The following is a 24065-nucleotide window of genomic DNA, read 5'->3' on the forward strand; positions in this document are numbered from 1 at the left end:
CACAAAACAGCATAACTACCCCTTCTACCTTGGCGATATTTTTCCACTGTCTACATGAAAAATTGAAAACTCCTGCGACTGAACATGTCTTTCCAGATTCCTTGAAAAGCAGCTGAATTCTAAAGTTGGAGTGGTAAAGAAGATGACCCAGAAAATCAAGAGAGAGAAAGGGGGTAGGTGGCAGTCCCCATGCCTGTCTGTGTCACCACAAAACAACACTGGCATCGTTTTCATATAAATCTTTAATTCTTCATGCCCAGTTCTTCTCCTGCTGCCTCCTCCACTAAATACACCTGAAATACAAGGCAGGGAACTGCCAGGACAGCATTTTCAATATGAAGAAGAGACGGGTAGAGCTGAGCCTACAACTTGGATTAAAGTTTTTCTTAGTAATTCATTTGTCTGTCATGGAAAAATAGCACAGCTTATCGCTGGAAACAGTAACAACTTCAAAAATGCAGAAGCAAACAACTTCTCATCATCGGCCATCATTACTCTTTGATTTGCCTTCAAATATTTCTTGTGTTGACTTAGGTTAAAGGGGAGTCCTTGAGAGACACCTTCTTTCTACTATTGACAGTCTTAGGGCATTGCTCTTTTGTTGCGTGGGCACAGTGCTACACTGCATATACAGCGGTATTATTACATAGAATTTCATATGGAAATATATAACTATCCATCCCAAGTTTTTTATATCAAATGCTTTAGTTTAATTATTGTCTTTCATATAAAAACAAATGAATGATTTTAAGCTGTATTAGATATTGCATTTGAATTTCTAATAACCCTTCAATATAGACATTGACTTTCATAGAGGATAAATTTGGAGCAGAGAGAAGTTTAATAAATATAAAATATATCTTACAATGCTCCCATTTATGATTAAAATGAAGTCATGTGTAGCCCTGTCTTTTGGATAATCCTCACATCATGACTCTTCTCTGTATGCCAGCCAGTTGGCCAGCTAAGCCTCTCTGAGAAAGTTCCACCTGTCGGATGAACTGTGTGACTGCACGTGTCCCAACGTGGAGTAAGTTAGTGTGAATGACACGGGCCCTAGGTCACACTAAGTCCTCAGTGATTTTTAGTTAGTACTGTTATTAGTAGAAGCTCAAAGCCTGGCCAATGTGGAGAACTCATAATTCATATGGACTGACTAAAACCATTGCTTTGCCAGTGTCTGGGCCTGAGCTGTGAGATTAAGCTACATGTCCCCTGAAACCACATCATACAGTTCAAGGTCAGATCAAAGCATGTTTGCAGAGGTACTCAGCACACTGTATCAACTATATCAACTATCATTTTTATTAAGTCCACAGGGAGAAAACTGCCTCAACCTCTTATTCCACAATTACCTCTTCAGAAAGCTGCAAGGTCCCCAGACTGGCGTGCGCTCGCACTGATAAAGCTGTCCCTACTTTCGACAGTGAAGTGTGGGTGGCATGTGAAACAATTTCTGGAGCAATTGGTACACAAACCATCCTCTCTGCAGTTTTATAGCGCATGCTTCTATGTTCATGGATGAAGCACAGTAAACTTAATTTTTCCTACTAATAACACAAAGAGGTCATGAAAATGTTCAAACATCTGCAGTGTTTTTTTTCTTAATTCACCAAGGAATACAGATCAAGATAAAAATAAAAATAATTTTATAAAATGATTTAAATAGAAAACACTGCTTGTGAAGGTCAAGAACTGTCATTTGCTATTGCTTAATTAAAACCCAATTTCCAATGATGCTGCATAAATGAGTATAATTTAAAACAACTGTTTAATGAATTTGAGGATAATGCATTACTTTGACATACATTTAAAAATGTTAAAGAAACACTGCCAAATCTGGAAATTTGTATTCAGAACCATCCCACTGTCCCAGGCTTGATGGCTTAAAACGCAAGTCAAGGCCTGAAAACCCAGCTCGATAGTTAAGCGAATGCACTGTTCTTGCAAAGAACCTAAATTCAGTCCCTAGCACCCACATCAGAAGCCTTACAACCACAACCTGCAACTCCAGGGTATCTGGTGACCCCAACTGACCATGTGGGGAACTGCATTCACATACACAGGACTCCCTTAGCCCAGCCCAACACACATAATTAATACTAAAAGGAAACAGCTGAACATGGCGACCCACGTGTTAAATCACTATACTTGGGACACAGAGGTTGGGGGATCTCTGTGAGTTCCCTCTAAGGTACACTCAGGCCAGCTAAGGCTACCTAGCAACATCTTGTCTCAAAACAAAACAAAGAAATAAAATGAAAATAAATATAAAAGCTTAAAAGAGAGCAATCAATAGGACTAAATAGCAGCCTTTGAGAGCATGGTCCTTTCTTATTACCAAAATTTGTCTTAGCCTGGAGGCGAGATGGAATATAAAGGAAAATGAAGGCAGGGCCCAGTCTCAGCAAACAGAGCTACATAATAAAATAGCACGCACACAGGAGAAAGTAGCAAGAGATAAGAAGTTAACCTTTTCTGGAGAAAATATTATTAGCTTTCATCAGAAAGGAAAGTATGTACAGTCAGCATTTTCCTTTCTTATTTTGGAGGGAGAAACATATGCAAAGGAGAAATTTCACTGCTGAAACTCAACACTGTTGCTACTGCCGTGACTATTGTGTGGCTAGGATCCAGGTTAAAACTATTTACCCACTGTAGGGCTACTTAGCATCTATCTACATAGAAAATGCAATTGTTTACATGCTCACAGAATTTCCCCCCAGTATATGTCTTTGAGATAACATCTCAATGTGCAGAACAGCCTGGCCTCACGTGTACCCTCTTTTTTGCCTCGGCCACCCGAGAGCTAGGACTATAAACTGTCACTTTCCATAACATTTTCATCATAAAGATTTTCTCCACAAATAATCTTAATATAATTAAAACATTTTAAAATTAAGTCTGTTTAAACAGGGAGACATGAAATAGAAATTGAAAATTCTATAATATTCTTAGCACATTGGAATGGAAGTGTGGTCAGTCTGAAGAATCCACCCATTGAAGCTAAACAGGCCATCACTCACGAGTGACTGTGACTTCCTGACCTGTGTCCCAGAGGCTGACAGAGTCAGAGAGGGCATCAGGGGGCACCCTGTGGACTCCATAGTCGCAGCCATTCAAACATGGCAGGGCTGTACCCAGGCTGTGGTGCCAACAGCACGTTCAGTGTTAGTTTAATTGTAAATTGCACTCTACACTTAATTTCACTACATGGGGAGTGTGCGTTTGCTGTGAGAGATGGTTTAATTTAGTTTTAAAGAGAACTTGAAAGATTTTTCTTGTAAATCTATCTGAAAACACACAGAATGAATATGATGGAGGAGTGTCCCTGCTGAGCTAAAATTTGTAGAAAAAAAGATAAAAAAGGAAACCCAGTAAAACTGACTGCAGTTGATTTTAAAGAGAAACAAATATTTCCCTGAGTCTTTAAATATATCTATATTCCTAGGGACAACAACAACTATGATGATGATGATGATGATGACGATGATGGTGATGATGATGATGATGACGATGACGATAATGGTGATGATGAGGAGGAGGATGATGATGATGGTGATGATGATGACAATGACGGTGATGATGATGATGATGACGATGATGGTGATGATGATGACGACAATGACGGTGATGATGATGATGATGGTGGTGATGATGAGGAGGAGGATGATGATGATGAGGAGGAGGAGGAGGATGGTGATGATGATGAGGAGGAGGAGGATGATGATGATGGTGATGATGATGAGGAGGAGGAGGATGATGGTGATGATGATGAGGAGGAGGATGATGATGATGGTGATGATGATGATGATGGTGATGATGGTGATAATGATGATGATGATATATGTGTGTGTATGTGTGTGTGGCTTATTTTAGTAAAGCTCATTGCCTAAATTTCTCCTTTCTATAACTTAGTTCAGGTAAAGTTACAAAGCACAGAAGTGAACTTACTCTAAAAGCAGGGAAATTTATTTTTGAACCACACTCAGAAATTTAATAATCTGTGGCTATATGAATCACATTTTTTCCTCAGCCTCATCTTAATTTAAACAGGGGTACAGTGCAATCTTTCTTATGTTGAAAATGAGGAGGACTTAGGAATTTAAACAAGAGAAGTTATATTTTGGCACATTGCTGTTAGCTATTCCTGTCCTTATCAAGCAGAGCAACAGCAGCTATGTGGAAATAAAACTCCTTATGCTTTTTGTGGAAGATGGACTGTCCCTCAGTGTCCCTAAGTCAGGAGCAGTTAGAAAAGTGGACTCCAAATTAACATAGATTTGTCTCTAGTCCAGTCCAGTTCTATATGTAGGGAAGATGGCTATGTCATGGGTGTGCTCCTCATGAACACATTCTGCTACAGACTATCTCAAAAGAATGCCAAACGCCTTCTAGAAGCATGTTATCTCCGGTCTGTCACTGCTCTCTCTGGCTGGTAAGGCAGGAAAGCAAATCAAACGAGCAGTGTGCAAAGGTTTCTGTTCCAGTCCACCCTGGCAGGTTCCTGGGAATCATTACTTTACAGTAACTGGCTTAATTGCAGACCTTACCTATAAGCAAATGAGCCGTTTTGCTTAAGGAAATAGCCTTTAATTAACTGCAGAATGCTAGCCAAGTCACAGAAGCAAGCAGAAGGCAGATTTCTCCATCCTATTCTTTCCTTGGAAGTCAGTTCTAAGTGGCCTGGCCTTCAGTGAATACTCTGGGGGTGCTGCAGCAGATCACTAAGTTTGTAAAAGGGTCTCACAGTCATCTCCTGAATGAAAAGGAGATGTCATGGGTCTGCCTTCAAAGGCACTGTCCATCACACTGTCATATAAAGGGAGGGCATGAGATCCCACATGTGCGACCTACTGAGAATCATTTGGTTGTGCCAGCACGATTTGAATTACTCAACAGTCTTTTTTAGAGACATTTTTTGAGTCCTCTAAAACTATATCAAACAAAAAAAAACTTTATCAAAAAGATACTTGTTCATATCAACTAAAACTTCAAAAAAAAATAAATAAAACAACTAACCATTCTGGCTTTTTTTTTTTTTTTTTCACAGAACATGTATTCTAGTCGTCCTAACTTTTGCTACAGGTCAGTGAACTCCTCTCACAAAACAGAGCTAGACAAAGAGATATAGCCAAACTCGGATGTTCACATTGGTTCACTCGGCCACTCCCACGCCATCAATCCTGCATGGTTAGCATGAACTTGGGACACTGTGCACATGTATGGGCCTTAGGGTGGTTGGGTACCCACCACAAAGGTATCTCTTACAAAAACTTCTTGACCCATTCATACAAAGTGTACCAGGAATGTGTCTCATTGCATGGACAAACTGCCACGGCAAATGCTTACTAAGGGAGGAAGGATGTATTTGGACTCATAGTTTGAGGGTCCCACATGGCAGGGGCATCTTGGAGTCAAGAGCTGGCCATATTATATCCAGTCCAGGAAGCTGAGAGAGGTAAATGCTTGTGCTAAACTCCCTGTATCTTTTTTTGTTTTAGCAGTCTTCCCAACCTAGAAACCCTTCCAAGATGAGCCTATGAATTTGTCTTCAGGATGATCCTGGATCCTGTCAAGTTGGCAATCAAAGTAAACAAGCACACCAAACTAGATATAATACTACATCACTATTTTTTACTTATTTTTATATTGTTCTATTTTTAAAAACAAGCTTACTTTACACATCAATCCCAGTTGCCTCCTCCTCCTGTCCTCCTACTCCCCCCCCCTCATGGCCACCACAAACTCATCCACTCCTCAAAGAGGGTGAGGCCTCCCATGGGGAGTCAACAAAGTCTGACACATCACTCGAGGCAGTTCCAAAGCCCTGCCCCCTGTATTTAGGCTGTGGAAGGTATCCCTCCATAGGGAATAAGCTCCAAAGCACCAGTTCATATACTAGGAATACTGGATTCACTGCTAGTGGCCCCACAAACTGCCCAAGTCACAGAACTGTCACCCACATTCAGAGAGCCTAGCTCTGTCTTATGCAGGTTCCCCAGCATCAGTCCAGGTTCAGTGAGCTCCCACTTGTTCGGGTCAGCTGTTTCTGTGGGTTTCCCCATCATGGTCTTGGTCCCTTTTCTCCATCTCTATGACTGGACTCCAGGAGTTCATCCCAGTGCTTAGCTGTGGATCTCTACCTCTGTTTCCATCAGTTACTGGATGAAGATTCTATGATGACAATCAAGGTAGTCATCAATCTTGAAATTTGCAGGCAAATATATGGAACTAGAAAAACTCATCCTGAGTGAGGTAACCCAGACACAGAAAGACAAACACAGTATGTACTCACTCATAAGTGGATATTAGACATAAAGCAAAGGATAACCAGCCCGCAGTCTATAACCCCAGAGAAGACGAGAAACAAGGAGAGCCCTAAGAGGGACATACATGGACCGCCCCGGAAGGGGATGTAGACAAGACCTCTTTAGTAAATTGACAGCATGGGAGGAAGGGGAAGAACTGTAGGGAATTTGGGCTATAAAAAAATTTGCAAGCTTTAGAAAAATGAATTAATTAGCTAATGTATCATAAAATGTCTGTTCCTATTAATTGATATTAACCAGTTAACAGCAGCACTGCACATCTATTTCTAAATTTTTCTTATTAAATATTAAGTAGTGAACACATCGGAAAGATTCCCGATGTTAGCCTTTTGTGTAACCCAGCAAAGCTCTCAGAATGGCCATTTTTCTTCTTGCATCATCTTAGATGTGGTGGTATATTTTCTCCCTGGCAGTATTAAAGCCAAGCTCTTGGACAGTATTCCATGGAGGGCTGAGTTGCTGCTCCCAATTTGAGCAGAGTTCCCCAAAGAGGGAGTATTTTCACTCTAATTTATTAATTTTAAGAATAAATTGCCTGAGTTTTTGACAGGAGGTCGATAGCAGGCAATTTCGGGTCTCAAATAAACACTTGGAACAGGCAGCTAGTGGTGTTTCATTTTGCTAATAGGTGATCTGCGTATCAGGCTGACGTGTTTGGGTAGAGCGCCTCTCCTCTGTCATGAGTGTGGCAATTTCAGGGACCAACACATGGGGCTTACAATATCACCTCTAACAGAAGAGATGAGCATCAAAATTGCACATCGCATTGTTTGTGATTGCCTAAAACAACTCTGGCATAATCTGGCACTGACTTATGTGTTGTTTTAAGTCTTCATTTGAGTGCGACGTCACCCGGAAGCATAACATCTCAGATGTGTAGCTGCAAAGGCATCCCCACATGACTCGATCCCAACTCTCTAAATGTGGAGGATCACATGTCAAAAGTGATTTTTCTCTTTTTGCCTTATTGAGTTGCTCTTTTTCCACAATAATTAGGCAAGCAGTCCAACTGACTCCCAAGGCCATGAGTGGAGTGTGGCAGTCAGAAGTCATCATTAGCGAAAGGCGAGAATGCTGATCTTCATGTTCCAGCAGCAGCAAGCCACAGAGCAGGCTCAATTAGAGCCCCAGGCTTGAACCTGTTCATGCCTTTTATGATCGCGGCCCGGCGACAGCAACTTGAACATGAGTGACAGCCTGCCTCAGGCATGTTTACCTATGTCATCGATGCATGGTACAGATAACTCCAGTCCAAAAGCACTGACTCTCTACAACAGGAACGCCCCAGTAAAGTAGAACCGCACTTAAGCCAGTGTTCTCTAAGGATTACACCCTGTCCACAGAAAGAACTCACTAACTGTGCAGTGTCTAAGTACTGATTAAATCGTCACTAATGACCCTCTCGTCTATTGCTAAAGGAATTGTCAGTCCCTCCCTGTCCCTAGCACAGTGGAGCTCAGCGCTGAAGGGGAAACCGTCTTAGCTGAGCAGAAAGAACCCTTGTGCTAGGAAAACATTTTCATAGGAAGATGGACAGAGAGCATATCTATCACACGTCTACTGTTGTATTTAAGACATGAGACTGGGTACTGTGTGAGAGCCACCACTGACAGCAAACATGGATGTTTCATTTCGGTTTCCCAGCAGCCTCCTCGGATACAACCTTTATCAGATAAACATTATATGCCTGAGAGACAATTTTGCATGTGAATTTATAAAAAACAAATATGTATTTTATAAAGTAGTGCAGATTTAAAGATATATTCTTTTAGAAAAGTATTTTATTTGAGACACTGTTTATGAGTGCTTCCTCGTCCTCTAATGAGTTGTGTGTTATCGCAATTATTCCGACCACACAGCTAACTGCTGGACAGACGGATGCTAGGCTGACATATTTATCTCTGTTTTTGTGAGCAACAAGTGTTTTCCCTGTTTATTTTTCCTGGAGTTCCATGTGTTCATTTCCTACTCTAAGAAAACTACTCACAAGGCATTGAATTTTATATTCCAAGAGTTCCTGCTTTGTTGTTCTGCCTGAGGCCCTTATCAGTAATTAATTATGACATATTTTCCCAGAGAGTTTGTAAGGGTCATTAAACTCTTTTCCAAAACTTTGCTCCAGGCACCTCCGTCAGAGCAGACCAAATGATTTATGAATGAGAAAGTATGACATGCAGCTGAATTTTTTTATACTAACAAAATTGAATCAACAGAGAAAACCAACACTCGTATAAATTTAAAAAAATATACTATTAAAAAATTCACAATGATTTTGCATTTTGTATATATTAGAAAAAGATGAAAAATGTAATAATATAAAATACTACTGATATGCTAAATGAGTTACAATAGGTCATAATAGTTACCAAGCAAAATAAACATTGTATCAATAATCACAAAATAAAATTTTTATAAGTATTTGTGTATTCCACATAATATTCAAGAATTACTTTAATCATGGAATCCATAAAACGCTAAAATATTATATTTTAAATATTTAATATGATTCCACATGATAAATATTTAACAATGATTTCTTTTGACAAATATGAGAGAATGGTAAGTGGCACCAAAACATTTTTCAAAACCCTATATGCTAAAAGCTTCCTTCCTACTTTGCATGCAAAGCCGAATCGTCATAGTCTCCACGGCCATATGAATATGAACCCCACGATGAGCGGTTACAGAGAAAGGGGCACAGGGAATCCATTGGATTCACCCTTAGAGTGGAGTGGAGCTTTTCAAGCAGATAAGTAGATAATGAAATGTCCTGAGGAGAGATGTATTTGGAAATTTTTAGAGAAAATACATTTTAAGAGACAAAGACAAGATACCTCACAGGAAACAGCAGAACAATATGTGAGAGGAGAATGGTCGGAGAGAAAGATGACTTGCAGCCTTAGCTCCCGAGTTCCTAACAGCTGTTACCTTTGTGTCGCCCTCATTTCTGCATCTGTCCAGCCCCTGTCTGACCGTTTGAATACTGACTATCCTTTTCTTCCATACAGGCAACTCCAGAACTCCACAGCCCGGTCATCCTTGTCAGTGACGTGCAGAGGTCTTGCCTGAGATTCTGTCCTATTTTTGTTGTAAACTATATTTTTGTATATATTTTGTTGTAAACTATATTTTAAACTACAGAAACCCCACTATGTAGGCTCCTAGCAACACCTTGAGAAACACACTCTCCTAAAGCAGCTTCTGATGAGTAAGAAAATGTAGGGACAATCGTACTTTGGCAATCATTTCTTCCTTTATTTATGCAAGGCTTGAAACAAGATATGAAGTTTGAAAGTCAAGAACAAAGTAACTTTCTTTTTAATTTTGACATGTGGAAAAATTTCCATGCTGGTATTATGGTACGTCTAATCCCTGCCTTTCTGACTAAATGAATCTAAAGTTCACTGGTCTTTGTAGGTAATCCTTTCTGTTCTTGACCTTTCCCGAAGGTGTTTGAATTTCCTTCTCTCCATGGAAAATAACTCTGTCATTACTTTCACAAAATGCTTTTCCAGAATACTTTTTAGGGGATGTTTCATGGTGCTCTGTCATATTCCATACTGTGTTATCAGAGCTACAGCTGTGTTTGTAGTAGCATCAATAACGTTAAAAGGTCAAGCAATATGCAAAACTGGGGAACAGCAACTAAGAGACTATCATATGAAGGGAAAAGATAATCTTATCTTTAAAATGCTGTTCTTCTATGCTGTGCTGGCTGGTTTTGTGTGTCAACTTGACATAAGTTAGAGTCATCAAAGGAAGGAGCCTCAGTTGAGGAAATGCCTCCATGAGATCCAGCTGTATGGTATTTTCTCAATTAGGGATGGATGGGGGAGGACCCAGCCCATGGTGGGTGCTGCCATCCCTGGACTGCTAGTCCTGGGTTCTGTAAGAGGGTGGGCTGAGCAAGCCAGGGAAAGCAAGCCAGTCAGCAGCTCCCCTACTGCTTACTTATGGCCTCTGTATCAGCTCCTGCCTTCAGGATCCTGCCCTGTTTTGAGTTCCTGCCCTGACTTCCTTTAATGATGAACAGCAATACTGAAGTATAAGCCTAATAAACCCTTTCCTCCCCAATTTGTTCGGTGGTCATGGTGTGTTTTGTCACAACAATAGAAACCCTAAGACACCATCCTACAGTTCTTTAAAATTATAAATATAGAAGCTATATTTTTAAAAGGGAAGTAGAGCATCCAGTGGATGAATGCAAAAGAGTAAAATTTAATTTTACATAAAATTAAAGTTCTTGAAGCAGAGTTGGAGTTTATTGGGAAACATACAAATATTACATGCATTTATATCACAGGGCTTAACAGGAGGGCAACTGCTCAGGGCAAGAGTCAGGCCGACCCAGGTATGGACATGAGCTCTCAAGATTGAATCACCAAAAAAAAAAAAAAAAAAAAAAAAAAAGAAAAGAACAACTAATTTATATAGTTTATAGTTTATATGTGCCTTACTATGGCAGGCACATCCTGTGTCAAGGGCACAGTGGAGTGGTTCGGTCAGACTGGAAGCACAGAAATGCCTCCAGCTCTGTCTCTTCCTCTATTGAATGACAAGCACAAGGGCGTATAAACAAGAGGATGGTCTTTGCTATCTCTTAATCCTCAAATACTCAACACTGGCCCAGAAAATGCCTCTCTAATCAGGAATATGATTTACAATGTGTGTGATGGGGGAGAATAAGTAAAACTACGGCAGCAACAGGGCATCAGTGCTAAGCGTCTTAACGGTGCTGAGTACTTTTTTGTATAAATCATTTGGAATTCAATAATGTGTAAAACTTTGCAATATTTATACTTTAAAAATACATGAAAAATATATGTTTTTCATGAAGACAAGCTCCAAATCTGAGAATGAACCTTTGTAATCACAGTCCTGGGCACACAATAGGAGCCTGGTAAATGCTATGGGGAAAAAAATGTCTTTACACAAACTAGCATACGCCTAGAAATCCTCCGTGTGGCTGATTCACAATTGAATAAACCTGAATGGTGGAAAAAGTCATTTATATAGCTAACACAGTGTGCAAATATCAATAAGCACTAAGTAAGACTGTAAAACTCCTCAATTAATTTCTTCTACCTCATAAAAAAGCCACTTTGGAGTATTTGGGAGATACCTCAGAAGGTAAAGGTGCTAGCCGTATAATGCAAGGGCCCAAGTCTGGATGCCCGGCACCACCTGCAAGGCTGAGAATGTGTGGCAGCCAGCCTGAGATCCCAGCCATGGAAGAGGCAAGTACAGAAGAGTTTTGGATCAAGCTGACTATTTTGACTGGAAAAGTTGGTGAACTGTGGATTCAAGTAGGGTACTGCTTCAGTATATAAGAGGGGTGGTGACTGGAAAAATTACTATATATCAACTTCTGGCCTTGCCACACACATACACACGCAAACAAGCATAGATGTATGCATGACACAGAAACACATACAAAATATAAGTTAGAAAGCTCACCTGGATACTAATTTTTGAAAGCACAAAATTATCGAATGATACAGTGGCTAAACAACAGAGGAGATGTTATTTTTAATCAAAAGTATATTTCCAGGGGATTTATAATATTGTAAAGAGCAAGTGTAATATTCAGATTCATTGCAAACAGAACACGAAGGCAAACGTTATAAAGTATGGTCGAATATAAACTCGTGTTTGGAGAACACACCAACTTCATACCATTATTTTTCTAAATGAAGGCAAGCAAACATAGACCAAAGTGATTGTCCTCTAGCTGATCACAGGCCGGCAAGCTTGTTCTCCAGCAGCAAGGCATGACCTCCAGCTCTCTCTTCCTCACCGGAGAGAGCGCCAGGCCTTCCTCACAACTGCCCCACCTCCACTCCCACACCAGCTGTCAACAGATGTGCCATCTCCATTTTTATTAATGCCCTCAGTTTCATGGTTTTAACGTGAGTCTTGGCATTATCGACAGTTGCTTTCCAGTTCCTGGTTTTAAGTACCCATACTTGGGTTTACATCATCTTCAGTGTGGCCACGAAGCCCTTCTTCTATTGGCATGTTAGTCAGTAATCTTTTTCACTTGGTGGGGATTCTAAGACGTAGAAATAAAGTCTTTCATCCCTCATTTCCCTTGTCTCTCTTTCTCTAACTTGGTTCAGCCCAACTCCTTACATATTTAGAAGTTATGAACTCAAACCAGTAGGCAGGGCCAGTGTGATAACAGTAGGAACAACAACCCGAACTTCCTAAACTAGACTCAGCGGAACTGGCTCTGCAGCCATTTGAAAAAGTTAAATTGTCTCCATTCCACGTGTATCCTGGATTCAGCTCACTCTTGTCCACTCAATGACGGTCTCTCAGGTAACACCAGTTACACAAGTCATGGGTCATTTCCATCTTCCATCATAAGATCAGCTCTCCTGAGCCTTCTCTTCCTCAATGCCCCTCCCCTCCCACCCTTGCATTCTAAACCTTATCACATACCTGTCATGAAGGCACACTCGAAATCTGAGAATCAACTTTCATAATTACAGTCCTGAGCACACAGTAGGGGCCTGGGAAACACGACTGAATAATGCCTTCCACAAAGGTACCCATGGCCAGTCTTATTTATCCAAATGACTGGCATCACGGCCTCACCACACAATGCATGCTCATTCTTCCCTACTCACTAGGTGAAGAACACTCAGTTACAGGACAGAAAGTGAAGATTAGGTATTTCTCAAAAATTCCATAGGAGAGACTTGGTAACTGTTGGAAGTGAGGCAGGGATTCTGAGGCAAGGAAACTGATACATGGGAATTAACTAACCACCTATCATGCTAAACCATCTATTTATGCTAAGAACGAAGGTGGAAAATCCACTAGTTAAATGAAAATCAAGATAGGAAATTGCAGCAAAAATAAAAATCAGTGAACACATTTATGTCGAACAATGCATGACGGCTATGTTCAAGGACTCATCTTACAAACATTTCACTCACGCCTTTCTGTGAGGTACCAAGCACATGGTGTAGCATGACTTAAGTTTCAATCTGTGGTTGTAAACTAGAATTTATTTCCATTCAAGTTAACTACCAGCCTGCATCTCATTAACAACTTATTTTAATGAACTCTAGCTACTCGATTTTCACTGTGCACATTGCCCTAGTGTATGCTGATGCGGATAGTATAAAGTTCTTAGTATGTATGATGAATGGGTTAATGAATTATTCAACTACTGCATGATAATTCAGAACATATGCCTGCTGTACAAAAGAATGACTTCCCTGCTGCAGAAATGATTGACTTCCAAAAAGACAGGATTAGAACATGATGTGATATCAGAGAAGATTCTACTTGAAATTCCTTATTCATAAATGTGATTTCTAGTCAAATAGCCAGTTTTCAAAATTACCTATAGGATAGAGATAAAATTGTATTCTTTAAATTAAAAATACAAAACTACATTGTATGTTATTGCTAATGATAGAAATGAATAACTTGGAGCTGTAGAGATGGTAGAGCTGTTAAGTGTGTGTGTGTGTGTGTGTGTGTACACACACATATCTCAGAAGGTCTGATCAGTCCCTAGCATCCAAAGAAAGGTTTCTTACAACTACCCATAGCTCCAGCTCCAGGACATCCTATATCTTATTTTTATCTCTAAGGGCACTTGCTTGGACAAATGGCACACACTAACACAGACACACATACATACCCATGAATAAGAAGAAAACTTGAAAAAAATAAAAGACTAACTTTTAAAGTCAGTTTTTATGACAACATGATATTTCGTAGAAATAGCATTAATTTGTTTAAACTGTACAAATAAAAATTGTATTTAAGAGAAAAAACAATCCTTTAAAATTGTTTAGAACTTAAATCCCCTAATACAGAAGTGATGGATCGTCTGGATGAGGCTACCCCAAGAATGTTTCTGTATTTTCCTTGTGTGTTTCTCACTCCACCTAAGCAAACACTACACATCAGACCACAGGTCTCCCTTGAGCCCTTCAGCGTGCTCCACGTCATGTTCCCAGGAAGGCATTTGATTCCTTCTTATCTTAATCATCTACCACAGAAGAATCTCAGTTTTGCTCCCTAAAATCAAACACTGAATTCTTCGACTACTTAGATAAATTATTCTTCAGGTTTTACATTATTCTCCTTAAGAAGGTGGAGAGTAGATGTGGGGCTCAGTGTTACAGGTCTAGCCTTGGATGTAGGGGCTTTGGACCTATCCTCAATAATGTAAAAAAGTGTGTGTGGCGGGGGTGGGGGCTGGGTTGGTTGGGGCTCTTTTATTTACAACAATGAAGTCTGGCACTAAGAGCATCATCTGAGTTCTCAACATTGATCCAATCATAACTCAGCTTGAAGAGGAATTTCTGCTGACCAAATCTTACAAATGTTTATTTTAGACTCAAATTTTCCGTTGTAACTTTTGATATCTTCTGTACTCTCTATGAACACAGTATATTCTTCCTAAGTAATCACACACTCTAATCAGTTGATGGAGGAAGGTCATTGGCTAATAAAGAAACTGCCTTGGCCCATTTGATTGGCCAGCCTTTAGGTGGGTGGAGTAAACAGAACAGAATGCTGGGAGGAAGAGGAAGTGAGCTCAGATGCAGGGCAGCTCCTCTCAGAGCCAGAAGCGATGAAGCAAGCTGCCAGGTCAGACATGCTGAATCTTTCCTGGTAAGACTGATGCTACACAGATTATTAGAGATGGGTTGATCGGGATATGAGAATTAGCCAGTAAGGGCTAGAGCTAATGGGCCAAACAGTGTTTAAAAGAATACAGTTTGTGTGTCGTTATTTTGGGGCATAAGCTAGCCAGGCAGCCATGAGCCGGGCTGTGGGAAGAGGCCCGCAGCTCCCCACTACAATCAGTAAATCACAGGCAACATTTTTATCTTTTCCTTTGAATGTCTCTAGAATATCCAAAACAAGTAATTTTTAAATAATTTATTTTTGTTAACATTTTTATTGACTATATTTTGACCATATTCTTTTCTTCTCCTTCAACATCCCTCAGATTCTCACCACTTTCCTACCACACAATTTCAATTCTTGCTTTTAAATTCCAGTTTATCTTCTTGTTTTAAAGACCTGGTAACACCATTATATACCATTTCCTTTTACAATGTCTCATAGTTTTGTTTTTAAATGCTACTCATACAGCTCCAACTCACCTTTACTAATGATTGCATACATAAAGAATTTGCTATCATTTCCTCTCTTTGTTAGCCAATATTCTTCTAGTTTTTTTGTGGCCCCCAAATAACCATGGTACTAAATATCCATATATATATATATATATATATATATATATATATATATATATATATACATATATATATGATAGATAATAGATGATAGATGATAGATAGATAGACAGACAGATTATCTGTGTGTAAATATTATGTATATGTATATATAATCTGAAGGTATAGACAATTTGTCCAAACTTGAAAGGATTCAATACTCCTACTAGATACTCACAATGTTACTCAAAAGCCAGTGCATACAAACAGATCCTTTGACCAAGGAAAGCATACAGCAATTCACTGTCATTTTTTGGAATTTAAAAAAAAAATGAGGATTTCCCTAAACCTTAACCATTAGTTAGAATAAAATAATAGCATTTTTTACACTGGAATACTTGATAGAATCAAATGAGAATTTGTTTGTATTTAAACTTCGTCATGCACATTGTATGTATCCAAAGGCAAATGCATAGCCATGACTTGATGGAGGAAGGTCATTGGTTAATAAAGAAACTGTCTTGGCCCATTTGATTGGCCAGCCTTTAGGTGGGTGGAGTAAACAGAACAGAATGCTGGGAGGAAGAGGAAGTAAGCTCAGATGCCATTTCCTCTCCTCTCTGGGGCAGATGTGATGAAGCTCCGACCCAGGATGGACATAGGCTAGAATCTTCCCGGTAAGCGCACCTTGGGGTGCTACACGCATTAATAGAAATGGGCTAGTCCAGGTGCAAGAGTTAGCCGAGAAGAGGCTAGATATAATGGGCCAAGCAGTGTTTAAAAGAATACAGTTTGTGTGTTGTTATTTTGGGGCATAAGCTAGCCAGGCAGCCAGGAGCCAGGTGGGAATGCTGCCCGCAGCTCCCCACAACAATGACTTGTGTGAATTTTTCTCCTGTGAATTTCATTCTTCTACTTAGTTTACTAATCTTGTCTGTTCTTTTTCTCATCAGCATTAGAAAAAAATGTTACATTAGCTCTATGGACATTTTGTTACACTATGACATATATTTCCTCGGGTATTTTCTACTTTTAATTAAATAAATTTTACTTGCATTTTGTGTATGAATGGTTTGCGTGCCTGTACCATGTGCACCATGTGTCTAGTACCTGCAGACATCAGGAAGGGCATCAGAACTAGAACAGCAGAGACCATGGTGAGCTGCCATATGGGCACTGAGAACAGAACCCAGGTCCTCTGCAAGGACAGCCAGTGCTCTCAACACTGAGCCATGTCTCAGCTCCATTTTCTACTTTTTAATGCATAATTTCCTTACTATTATTATTCCTCCACTGCCTCACATACCACACATTCCCTAATAATTTGCCTTTTCTGCCTAAAAGCCCTCATCACCACTGCCTGACATCAACTATCTATCTCCCATATTTTTTTCAAATATGCTTACTTTTCATGTTTACAGCTATAGTATTTCCTTGGATGTTTTTTCCCTATATATTATAAAGCAAGAACTTTAACTTTATTTGAGATGTTCACACTGGCATCATTTAACCACCACACCTCTGTATTAAATTGAATACTAACTGGAAAGGAATTGGACTTTGACTCACATCTGAATCTGCTATAAGCCCTTCATTATGTCCTACAAAATAAGTCTTGCTATTTCCATCCACTTGATACTGCTGTGATTAGTATATTTGGGAAGCATATTCTATCCTTCTTTGAATCTTCACATATTCATATATCCATAAGATCTTAACAATAATGTTTGTCTACAAAACAACCAGACAGATGATACTGGCTACAGATTCCTAAACACGGGCAGGTTATGTCACTCAGTAGAGTGTCTGACTGGTCTGCAAGAAACCCTGAATTGAATCCCCAGAATCTCATAAGCCAAAAATGTTCATACATGCTTGTAGTTCTAGCTCTTGTAAAGTAGAGGCAGGAGAATTAGAAATTCAAAGTCAATTTCTTTAGATACATAATGATTTAAGCCTAGACTGGGTTATATGAGACTACATCAAAACGACAACGAAACAATTGTCTAACTTTATGTGTCCCTGTGGGATATGGTAAAAATATTGATGACCTATGTTTCATGCCTTTTCTCTCATTGTAAGCTACACTACCAAATCCCACAATAAAACACTGTTTTTGTCATTAGACAAGTCATGCAATTTTCTTGTTAAATTTTGATCTCCCAATTTATATTTTGTCAGTGAACTAAATCAGTGTCTCAAAAGACTTCCAGATCAAATCCAAAGAAGACACCAGGCTGCCTCAACTGTCCCAAGTTCTGGGCTGGCCTAAAGCCCTACTGGGCTCCCACATCCACTCTTCCTCAGAATGATCACAAAACTCACGAATGGGATTGTCACCACCAAACTCGTGGAGCAGCACAATCCTAGTTAACATTTCCCGCTCTAGATGATCAAATCGATCTACTCAGCTTTCCCTGTAGACCTCTTTAGCTGCACACTTTCTGAAGTGGGCCTGGGACTAGGGAGCATGCCTGACAGCGTCATTGATCTTCCCTGTCAATGGCATCTCCTTTAGCTTTACTGATGGATTGATATGTAGGTGGCTTCCTACACTGATGTAATCAGCCCACTTATTAAACATGATCAGCTTCCTCTGGAACTTTTCATTTGCATACAGAGCAGTGCCTACTCTTGATGGCCCCACCTTTGGGTTGTGCTCCTCCCTGTCTGTGTTCCATGTGTCACTTTTATACAAATGCATCTGAGAACCCAGCAACATGGAATAAAATGGCTCAAACCCAACAGAGAGCAGAATGAGGCCCACGAAGACTGGGATGTGAAGGAGCAGAGAGGTGCAATGCTGGGCAACAAAGTATGACTGAACGGAAGAATCTGTCTAATGTTCTACAACATGGCAGGATAACTATCTAAAGTCTGTAAGAATTCAAAATAACTGTAAGAAAATAGCCTGAATTCATTTCACAGGTAGAAATGCCTATCACCCAATCTATAGATTCTGTAGAGCATGTTTCAAGTTATAAACTGCATTTTTTAAATAAATCCAAAAATTATATGTCAATTACATTTTTATACTGTTTTACTCTCTAGAATATGTGCAGGAGAAAATACAAGTCTCCATCCAGTTTTGTGTAATCACCTTTGATTTACAAGAAGCATAGCATTTGTAGAACAGTTTCTTTTTAAATCTCAGACTTAAATTTTAATTATTTATCCATTTTTATAGCAATGACATATCTGAGAAGTCAATCAGGTTTTGAAGACTTTGATAGGGAAAGTTGTAGAATTTTTCCTGTATTGTAATTAACATGTTTTATATGATGAATTTTATTGGTATCCTTAAACTGTCAAGTGTTTATGTTTTCGTACAATCTTTTAAAGTATCAGTGCAATCTTGTTCCATTCCCCCCCAAAAATGAAGTCATTAAAAAAAAAAAACACCAGGAAAGACATTTTCCCTTCACTTACTGCAATATTCAGCTATTATCAACATATTCTCAATTTTTAAGTTTCCAGATATTTGTTGACAGGTTAGACAATATTTCAGTACACCAAGTATTTGGCCTGAAATGCCCAATAACAACAAATGCCAATTTAATCAATATACCTTCCAAAAGTTTATCTCCATGAACGTGTTCTCCTCTTTATGAAATATGTTGGATTATGTTTTTAAGAAAAGCTGCCTGAATCGCAAGTAACAGCATGAAGTCAAAAACAATTGTAACCATATTTTAATATTGTTTATATAATAAATAGTAACATAATATTATGCTCAAACAATGTAACCATGGATGTTCACCCAAAGAAACAATTTTTACATGCCCCCATGAACGAGACACAAATAGAATGCTTCTACCTGTTCTTTGACTGAGGCGAGGATGGCAGAGGTGGTCTCTGTCTCAGAGCCGTCCCCATTGGAGGTGTTTAAGCCTGGGCTCAAGGAGCTGGTCTTCTCTGAGGCTGAAGGAGGTTGGTCTGGGACAGGCATAGCTCCTGAAACAAAACAAGACAAGGTCAGACCAACCACACATCATCGTAAACAAACACAACTGCAGGGAATTCAGTTGGGGGAATAAAAGGCACAAGCTGTCCCAACAAGTGTGTTATAATTCTATAACAAGGAAGAGTGAAGTCAAACAAAATGTTACTCTGTATTGACCCCAACCAAGTCTGAGATAGCAAAGGCATGCCTTTGTTCTCTCTTATCCTGTATGTGGGACAATAAATTATGATAAGGTAGAAGCAAGATATCACACAACGTAAATGACCAACTATTATCAATAATTAAAGGGATATCCACCCCACCCCCCAAAAAAGTTTGGTTAGTACTGTGAAATACAGAAAACAGCTGGTTCATCCTGCACACAGTTAAGTTCATATCCTGACAGAGAGAAGACTAAACCTCTTAAAACCAGAAAGCCCTCCCCTTTTTTAATCCATTTACATAGTCTAAGTTTAAGAAAGAAATCATAAACTCAACTCACATTAATATCAATACAAAATGGACACACTGGTGCAGGTAAGATTCTCCAAAGTTATTTTTGTTCTATTGCATTGCTCAAACTCACACACAGATTCGAATTTTAATGGCATGAGGTGGTACACTTTTGGTAATTGATTAGTCTATTTGGTATTGATTAGGCTATGAGCCTGCTGGTGTTATGATAAAGTGGCCCAAATGGTACCCCTCCTTCTCCCACCATATGAAAACATAGGGAAAAGAATCATCCATGAAGTAGAACATAGGACCTCACCAGATACTGATTCTGCTGTTCCTTGAACTTGGACTATTTGACTCTCTATAACTGTGAAAAATGATGATGATGATGATGATGATGGTAGTGGTAGAGTAGTGATGAATATATATATATATATATATATATATGAGTGTATGTATGCATGTATGTATTTTAGAGTGCTGAAGATTGAACCCAGGGTGTTATACACAGCAGGCAAGCACTCCGTCACTGGCATGATGGATTAATCCTGAATGGATTAAGACAAAAACTACTCTGTCAGGTGCATATCTCCTCTAGCAACATTCATTAACAAAGAAAGCATTAAAAACTAAGATAAACTTTAACCACAACATCCTAATAAAAGGCTAAGGATAGATGAAATGTATTCTCATAACAGCACAACAGTAGGGACCACTGCAATTCGCATATCCAAAAGTACTTTCTATGACCCCATTCAGAGCATCCTAGCTTTGATACTGAGGTAGAATTTCTACAGATGCTCTTATTCGATGTTATCTGTTACAGTTGTTTAATATTACTGGGGTATAAAAACCTAAGAAAGCCCACTTAAACCCTATTTTACCCAAAATATATAATAAAAATGTGTCATTCAAACTTCTCACTGCACCTTTCAGCCAACCAGCTCTTGAAGTAAGCTACTTAGAATAGCACCTGGAGGATCAGGCAAGCACTGGAAAATAAGCCCAGGAAAACAGAACCCATGATCATATTTAGGAAAACAAAATTTGAATATACAATTATGATCAGCACAAATATGACTAGGGGAGATGCATCTACAGCTGACAAGTTCAAGATGTCTATTCGAAAGGATGAAAACTAAGAGAATGGATGACTATGGTGTGCTGCTGGGAAGATCACCTGAAACGTATCTATGCATTTACATCACTTTGCCAGGTGCTCTCCTTTTCTGACCAAGTCTCTTGATTCTGCAGGATGGAGACATTTAGGTCAACAAATGCACCCAGGTAAAGAAGTGAGACCTACAGCATTGAAATTGGGAGATGTTTCAGAAAGGAAGGAGCTAGAGACCCAGAGGAGTAAGAAAGAAAATGTCACATTGTCGCATCTGAGAGAGCCACCTCTGCGGTTGACACTGGACCCTCTGCCATTGCCCACGCAGGCGGCTTCCACAGGAATACATAGAAGCACCTAACTCTGAGAACGTTAGAGTCTTGCATACTTTAAATCATTATTATAAATTTTATGCTCTCTAAATTTTATCTGATCCATGTTAATTTGGGTTCTAGGATAGGGTTATCATAAGTGTCTTCTGATAAAGAAATTGTGTAAGGTCTCAAAGTTACTAAGAAGCCAGAACTCAGGTTTTCTGTCTTTCCATTCCTCCGTTAGTACCTTTTGATATGTCTATTTCCAACAATCTGCAACACATCAGAAATGCTAGTCTAACAACAAAGTTTTATAGAATGTATTTCTTAAAACTATAGCAGCAACCTATCTAAATAAAATAAAATGTTTAATAGACATTGAACCGAGGATTACCCTTTGACATTTGATCCAAATAAGATCATAATTAAGAGATACACAGTGCTGTTTATCCAACTCCCCTTTCCTATCATTCTTCTGAAGCTCGAGCAGGAAGCAAAGTGAAATATTCACGGCTTACCCCCCATGCAGAGCATGTGTTATCTGAGGCAACTTTCATGCCTGAATGAATACGACTGACAGTAACTTTTGCAGGACAGTTACTGTTGTAACTTGACCACTGGTCACTACTATGCCCGAGAAGCAAAGACTGTCAGCACTTCCTCCCAAACTTGTTATCTTATGCTATACAAAGAAGAGGCAACAGAAATGTGGAGATGACCTGCCAGAACTGAGTCCCAAACTGCCTCGGCAGGAACATAAAAAGCTCGAAACCTCGAAAGAAGGAAACAAAGGAAGGGAGGGAGGAAGGAACACTTAAGTAAATCTACCATCCCAGATACAGAAATGTGTTTACTTTAAAGAAGGTATGACAACCTGATTTTTATATAATATATTCTCTATAATGAACAGAGACTTAATATACAGGTTTCATTGTTCAGCAATATGTCCTGAATAGCTTCTTGTATGCATAAAATGTCCTGTATGATTTTAATTGTGCAATAAATATTCAATGTCTGATAAACTTACATTTTCAAAATTGACTTACCTAATGTTTATGTGTAATATCTGTCTCATTTTGGAATTTATAATATTTTTTCAATAAACAAATTTCTAGAGGTAAAAATACAGGAATGAATGCTGCACTATTTATTTTCAAGTGTCCAATAGCATGTAGCTCTGACCTGTAGATACTTATATTGAAAAATAAAAGGTATTACTAGTGACACACACCAAGTTTTATGGATGTCTCTGATAAACACTCCGTATTCAAGTCTTGGATGCAATCCCAGTTCACATCCTAAATGGGAGAATTTGTGAGTTGTTACATTTGGACATAATCTGAAGAAATAATGTTCAGGGAGGAAGGGAGGCAAGTCTAGGTGAGTTCAGAGCTATATTCTTAGCGACTGGCTTTGCCGCGATATCCAGACTGGGTAGAAAAGACTCTGGCACGAAGGACATTGTCTACAAACCTTCAACCAAAAACTGTTCTGCCCATTTTAATGTTAGTCAGTCCTCCAAGTGTATAGAAAAATACCTGAAATAATTAACTTAACATAAAAATTTATTTAGCTCACAATTCTTGATGTTTGAGCCCATGGTAAGTGAACCATTGATTTTAAATCTCTGGTTGGAGAGTCATAGTCAAAGCATGGCAGAGCTAAGTGCTCACTGTTATGGGATCATCTTTCTGTACACTGTAAAGATGTGTCTCTGCCTCTGATTGGTTAATAAAGAGCTGGATGGCCAATAGCTAGGCAAGAGAGAACAGATGAGTCTTCTAGGGAGAGAGAGGAATTGAACTCTGAAGAAGTCGTACACAGGATACAGAGGAGAGGTAACTGAGCCACACGGCAGAATGCAGATTAGTAGAAACAGGTTAATTTGAGTTATAAGAGCTAGTTGGGAAAAAGCCTAAGCTAAGGTCAAGCTTTCATAATTAATAAGTTTTCTTGTTTTTTGCAGGCTGGTGATCCCACAAAAGAAAGTCCAGCTACAGCTCACCTCACAAGCTTCGAAGCAATAAGAAGAGGAAGAGGGCGCATTGTATAGCCTGCATCAATAACCCACTAACTTCCCATGAGACACCACCTCCTAAACGTTCCACCACATAATATGAGGGCCACCATAGGGAGCAAAACTTTCACGCTTGCACCTTTAGGAAACGCTCAATATACAACATACAGTATTAGGTGGCCTTCCTTACAGCAAACCTAAAACCCACATCCACCCTCCAAGGTTTATGTTTGGTGCAAATCCTATGCAAGTGAATGCTCAGCCAGAAACCACATTTTCTTTTTAATCAGAATAACATACAGGTGTTTCTAAACTCCGAGTGTCAAGTCTGCATACTTTCCGTATTTTACTCTTCTCCGAATAAGTGTATTTCACCTTCTACTTCATTATCTATACACCTTCTGACATTCTCATCTCTACCTTCAACCCTATAAAAGCTTATAGGACTCCCCTAGACTTCTCCTCGTACCCAACTAGAATTCCCTGTGCTGCTACTGTTTAGAACCAGCTCCTCATGACAACACCCCCTGGTTGTATGCTCTAAAACACAAGCACACTTTCACATAACACACTGTTTGCTTTGCTGCCATCGCTTAGAATTGCTTTCATAATGTATCACTCATACCAAATTAATTCTAAGTAATGAAGTACTTCAAGAATTTCCATTTAAATACATA

At 39.2% G+C, this 24065-nt stretch overlaps 1 protein-coding gene across 2 annotated transcripts in view; it reads right to left on the minus strand.

The window, feature by feature from the left end:
* Ctnnd2 (catenin delta 2) overlaps nt 1–24065 on the minus strand; it is a 727532-nt gene that overhangs the window by 568380 nt on the left and 135087 nt on the right. For both annotated transcript variants that reach the window (XM_057789656.1, XM_057789657.1), the window contains exon 2: nt 19362–19498. In XM_057789656.1, the coding sequence (XP_057645639.1) occupies nt 19362–19498 (137 nt within the window). The remainder of the gene's footprint in view (nt 1–19361; nt 19499–24065) is intronic.

Source organism: Chionomys nivalis, chromosome 15 (genome assembly GCF_950005125.1).
Source record: "Chionomys nivalis chromosome 15, mChiNiv1.1, whole genome shotgun sequence".
Taxonomy (NCBI): domain Eukaryota; kingdom Metazoa; phylum Chordata; class Mammalia; order Rodentia; family Cricetidae; genus Chionomys; species Chionomys nivalis.